General features: G+C 42.7%; 1 protein-coding gene across 1 annotated transcript; it reads left to right on the top strand.

Moving 5' to 3' along the window:
* The first annotated feature begins 3,027 nt into the window (after positions 1-3,027).
* LOC125883801 (immunoglobulin superfamily member 2-like) lies at positions 3,028-5,667 on the top strand. The gene is made up of 3 exons (XM_049568384.1): positions 3,028-3,351; positions 3,937-4,284; positions 4,434-5,667. Exons 1-3 carry the CDS (start codon positions 3,294-3,296, stop codon positions 4,649-4,651), a joined length of 624 nt encoding a protein of 207 aa, XP_049424341.1. The 5' UTR covers positions 3,028-3,293; the 3' UTR covers positions 4,652-5,667.
* The last annotated feature ends 547 nt before the right edge of the window (positions 5,668-6,214 follow it).

Raw genomic sequence — 6,214 nt, 5'->3', positions numbered from 1 at the left:
GTGACTCTGAGTCCAGCAGAGGGCGATGTTGACTCTGGTTCATATGTTACACAGAGGGACAGTGAATGCACCACTTGTCTCTAATCAGACACAAGGTACCATACAGCTAAGTGAAACTGATGCAGTCTAACAGTCCTGTAATAATCATGAAGGATATAATGTTCACATGATGTTGATTCACCTTGATGATGATGATGATGATGATGATTGTGCTGCTGTTGAACTAAGTTACAAAGCATACAATGTATTTGACAACTTATTTCTAGTGAACATGTCCCTCCCTCTTCAACTTCACTTGTGGCAGCCTCATACAAATCCAGCGTCCTACAGCGCAGCATCATGTCTTCCTGACCTGCCTTCATGGACAGCCAGGTCACAATAGTGTTTGTCCTCAGCCTCGGCATGTGACCTTAAACTACTATTAAACATCTTAATACAGCCAGTCTAATATAAGCAATGACACACCATTAACAACATGTAAGACTGTCTGGAGTAAAACCACTCCGTCTCCCTCCAACTCTCTGACACATTCAGGTTCACCAGCTGCCTGCTGTGAGCAGAGACAGATACTGAAATGCTGTATCTCCTCCATGTGTCTGTCTAACCCAAAACTCAGTTTGAAATAGTGTCTCTGATGATTAATTTAAAGGGGAAGTTCCGTTTTTTACAACCTGGACCTTATTCCTGGCATTACATTTACTCACCCAGATAAGTTGGGTGTCATTTGGAGTCCTTCGGAAGATATTTAGATCCGTGAGAGCCGCGTACATCCATATAGTGGGAATGATCGGGGCACCAACAATGAGGCTCTAAATAACACATTATCTGCCTCGAAACTCGTTCATTTCACCAATATGTTTTTATGAATCGCTAGAGTTGCCTGTCATCATCATCCGGGTCATTTATACTGACCTACTAACCTCTGACCTGGATGATGTCAGAGGCAATTCGTAAAGACAGTCCTCTTTACCACCGAAACATTCACCTTTCTGTTTCTCACTTTTTGTCACTGAGCACTATGTAATAATAAATTCATGTTTTGCATAAGAAGTGCCTCTGCTTTTTGTGCAGTGTGTGGGCCGTTCTACACAAGCGATGAGGAGAAACTAAAGAAATGTAAATTCTCATAGTTATTTACTTATCAAGCAAACAAATTCAAGGAAAATAAACAATTTATGCATGCGTGTAGGCTAATGTTAATTACTCTATCGAAAGTTGCCCGTTCGGTCCTGCAGGCTTTGGCTGGGTCTTCAGTTTACTTTCGGGATACGAACAAAAGTCTCTACAACAGCCCGGTTGATCATAGAAGTGAAATCCTCTGTAGTTGTGAGACAGTCATTTCTGGAGACATCCAGACGTGTATCTCCTGGCCTCAAATCCTACTCGGAGCAACAAAGGCATTCCTCCTCTTTTGGCATAGTGGAACATTGTGTTGGATATTGAATATTTGATAGGGTGAAGGAAAATGTAAATAGTACATTTATTGAACGCACACCCGTTCCTACTAACAGTTGCATAAAGTACTAGTTTGCATAATAAGAGGACAAGTGCAGAGGAACGTGGCTGCTTGAGTGGAAAATATCAGTAGATGCACCAGAGATGACCTTTCGGTAGCAGATGCCCCAGACATGACCTTGTGACAATGTGCAGGTGAAAGGAAACAAAGAGCGTCTCGTGAAATGTGTGTAGCAGAAGCAACTCACTCACAGCGGCCTTGTGGGCAGCTGTGTTTCCTGTTCTTATATGTGTTTCAGAGAAAAGGGGAGCTGGAGCAGCAGATAAGAACAGAGTCAGCAGAAAGGAACGAGGTCTCCCCAGCAACACCAGTGGCAATGCTTGCATCACAAATAACTGTATACGCTTAAAAGACTGGGTCAGGAAGAGATAGGTTGTCAGACTTCGTGCCCTGACTCGCTGATGTTGTTGGTTAGGGCAAGAAGAAATAGACCCAGAGCTCTGTACATCGTGATCTGAGAAATAAAGAAGAGTTAAGTTGAAGTCATCTACTCTCCTGTAATTCTTCATCAAACGAGCACGCAGAGAGAAGCTTGTTAATTTATAATTCGGTCTTAAAGGTAATACAAGAATTGGACGTGTTAAGCTCTCTCTACAACAATTGTCCACAAGAACACCACCAGTTAGCATCTATTCTCGGACGTGCAGCAGTTTGTTGTTCTCTGGCCAGCTGTTCCTCCCTCTGCCTCCGCATCTTCCTTTCAAAGAGCTCCTCATCCGTATACTCTGGCTCAAAACGGTGAGGACGTCCATCATATTCAAAGTCGTCATCCACAACCTCAAAATCTGACAAATATTCAGCCATGTTTCAGCATAAACAGAGCGTAAACAGAGCCTTGCCGGGTGTGCGATGGCGCGATGACATCATCCAGGTCAGAGGTTAGTAGGTCAGTATAAATGACCCGGATGATGATGACAAGCAACTCTGGTGATTCATAAAAACATATTGGTGAAATGAACGAGTTTTGAGGCAGATAATGTGTTATTTAGAGCCTCATTGTTGGTGCCCCGATCATTCCCACTATATGGATGTACGCGGCTCTCGCAGATCTAAATATCATCTGAAGGACTCCAAATGACACCAAACTTATCTGGGTGAGTAAACAACCGTATTTAATGCCAGGAATAAGGTCCAGGTTGTAAAAAACGGAACTTCCCCTTTAAACAAAAATGACATGTGGTGTGGGGCTGCGCTGCGTAAAGAGCGCAGAGGAGGAGAGGAGGAGTGCAGAGCAGCTCGAGTCTGTGAGTCTTTAAGAATATCTAAAGATTATTTACAAGATAATTATAAGAATTAGCGCATGACTATTTCAAAAAGAAAGGAGGAGAGTAAAGTGAGGAGAGGAGAGGCATCTTTGCTGTTGTCTGTTATAAATACATGATACATGTAGAGAGTGAATGTGTGACAGCTGCTGTGTGTATGTGCTACATGCTCATATGTCAGCTAGACAAACATGTTCCTGTTCATAACTGTGCATGAATGTACTGTGTGTTCTTAGGCCTCAAGAAACCCTCTGGTGCTGGCAGACAGAAACCTCCTGGTAGGGTGCACAGCATTGCTTCAGGGTGACAAGTCAGTCCTGCAGAGGGTGTACTTTAACTTTCACTTCTCTTCCTGGGCTGATCTCATGTCCTTGTGTAACCAGCAATGTGAGCTCCACCCACTCAGACATTAACAGCCCTCCCAACCGGTTTCAGCCAGTTCAGTTCACACACGGCATGTAGAGCGAGTCAGGGACACAAAATACTGCTTCAGAATCACCATCCTCTCAGCTCTCATGGAAACATTACCGCTCCTGCTGTTCCTCCTGGCTTCAGCAGCTTCAGCAGCTTCAGGTAAATATCAGCTTTTATTGTGAAGAGATTCATGGAGATATTATTTCTGACCTGAGTAATGAAACAATGTCTTGCTCTGGAAAATGAATTTTGACTATATTTTTAATGTATTAATTCAAAGGTATATATGGTATAGGTATATATATGTTTGTCGGTTGCCTCGCACATAGAGGAGTGATCGTGACTTTCTGACTGCGTAGTTTGGAGAGAGGTTTGTAGAGGAGGGGTGAGACGGGGGAGGAGCATCAGGCTGTGCTGTGCTGTGATTGGCTGAAATAAAATAAAGCGGTGGCGTATCAGATGTGGTTAAACTCAAGCAGCATCATGTCAGCATTGTGCACACTGGGCGGGTTTTTGGTTGAAGTGTGAAACAGTCAGAGAGATGTTTATTAAAGACACACTGAATGAACTGAATGAAGTTTAAGTGTACGTCCAAATGTTAAAGCAGCTTCATGTGTCCCAACAAATCTGACACTATCAAGTGTGTGTGTGTGTGTGTGTGTGTGTGTGTGTGTGTGTTTAAACTCTCTGTACTTTACAGATGGAAACACTTTGTGACTCTGGATGGTTATTATTGTTTTTCAGACCAACATGTGACAGTGCAGCCTGGACATGACGTCACTCTGAGATGTGAGGCTGGTGATGTCTCCATCTTAGCTGTAGAGTGGACCAGACCTGACCTGGAGCCACAGTACGTCCTCTTAAACAGTGATGGACACTTCGACACAACCTTCCAGCATCCATCCTTTACAGGCAGGGTGGAGCTGGTGGACAGAGAGCTGAAGGACAGAGACGTGTCTTTAACTCTGAAGAATGTGACCAGCAGAGACAAGGGAACATATGAGTGTCGAGTTAAATCAGATGGATCAAGACGCAGAAAGAGAGCCCTCATTAAGACTGATCCAATCACAGTCATCCACCTGGAGGTTAGAGGTGAGTGTGTGGAGCTCAGTGTGTGTGTCTGTGTATCAGGTTGGAGCTGCAGTTTATTCCTGAGAGTCAAACATCAGAAATACACAAGACAAATGAAGGCTGTTCAACTAATCACACATTTACTGACTCTGATTTATTTCTATCTGCAGGTTCAGAGAAGGAAAACTACATGGATGGAAACACAGAGAGTGAACACCCCGTATATGGAAACATCCCTCATGGACACGTTGGACTGGCAGCAGGAGGTGTTGCAGTGCTTTCTGTAGCTGCTGTCTGGATATATAAGAGACGTAAGGACCAAAGATCAGAACAGTCTGCTGCTGATGAAGCAGGAAACAATCAGCTCATGAGTCCCTCTGCTGTTTGAGACTCTTCACCATGATGGTCTGTTTCAACCAATCATGTCTCTGCTCCATGAATCACTGCCTTATCGTGTGCAGTGTGTGTGCATCTTTGCTTCATCCTGTTTGTTTGTTTGTTTGTTTGTTTGTTGTCAAGTCAACTTTGTTTGTGTAGCACTCAACACACAAACAGAGTTGATCCAAAGTGCTCCTGCAGCACACACACACAGAGAAACAACAGAAGCAAAGAAGAAGTAATCCTTAGTGCTGATCTCAGGACAGACAAACGGGTCAGCTGTTAAATGTTAGAGACCTTTAACTGGAGTAAATAATTCTCCCTCCATGAATCACTACCTTATGGTGGTGGAGGGTTTGTGTACCTGCTGATCCTGGGAGCTGTGTTGTCTGGAGCTCTGAGCTCCTGGTAGGGTCTCCCATAGCAAACTGGTCCCAGTGGAGGGCCAGACTGAATGTGATTCAAATGTTCATCCTTAACCAGGGATGGAAAGACTAGAATATTTTACTCCAGTAAAAGTTCTGCAAATTAAAAACAAAACATCAAGAGCAGAAAACAATCATGTCTCCCACTTAAATTATTTGATTTGTACAAATTAATTTAGCTTAAATTTTCATTTTGGCTGAATCCTGTTGTTTTATTTCTCCTGTGAATATAAAGACATTTTACTTCAGCTTGTTGCTGTTAATAGTTCACTTTATGTTTTTTGTTTATAAATAATATACATATATATATTTTTTTAAGATAAATTGCATTGGGTGCACATTTTGTTGCTTTCCTCTAAAGTCTCTCAGAGGCTGGTTGTCAGCTGATCTCACATCTCCACACACGTGTCTTCTTCTCTGTGTGTTGCAGCAACACGTGTACACAGCTCAGAGTATTAAACATTATGAGAGTTTCATCAGAATTCATATAACGACTGCATACTGTCTGTGGACGTGGAATTCTATGTCACTGCTCTGATTGTATACACAGAGGAGCACATGCTTTGTGACACTTTGAATAATAAAAACAAGTGTCTCATGAGCCGACAGTGTTTCTGAATCTCTTCATTTGAAGCGTTTAGCAGACGATCAATTGTTAAGACAGTCTGAAAAGTTGGAACTGATAAACTGATGTAATTATGCTGAGTTAATAACGACAGACATGTTATGGGATTATTTTACAGCAAAGACGGAGTTAAATTTGCATTCAGCAGCTGAAGAACACGGATGAACAGGTAAAAGTTATGAGGACTGGAGACGAGGTTTTTTACTGTAACAACTGATCACTGAGGTTTTTAAGGCCAAACAGCTTCTAAGAGTCATTAATGTGAAAGAGGTGATGTTTGTACAGTGTGTATGCAGAATGAGTCAGACATGTGACTGTTGAACTGAAGGGAGCGTGCCTATGTTCCCACAGCCTTATGTGCTTTTGTTGCATAGGGCCTAATTTTAAGAATAATCTTAGAAATGTGGGAACATAGGGCTGACCCCAAACTGGGAGCTCTATTCACTCACCACCAAACCTCCAGCAGCCTGCAGCCTATGACTGTGTTTAACAGGAGCTCTGTAACTGATGTGAAATTCAACCT

This window comes from Epinephelus fuscoguttatus, linkage group LG23 (assembly GCF_011397635.1).
Source record: "Epinephelus fuscoguttatus linkage group LG23, E.fuscoguttatus.final_Chr_v1".
In the NCBI taxonomy this organism is placed as follows: domain Eukaryota; kingdom Metazoa; phylum Chordata; class Actinopteri; order Perciformes; family Serranidae; genus Epinephelus; species Epinephelus fuscoguttatus.
The sequence above is the reverse complement of the archived record's forward strand: the minus strand, read 5'-3'. Positions and strand labels throughout refer to the sequence as shown.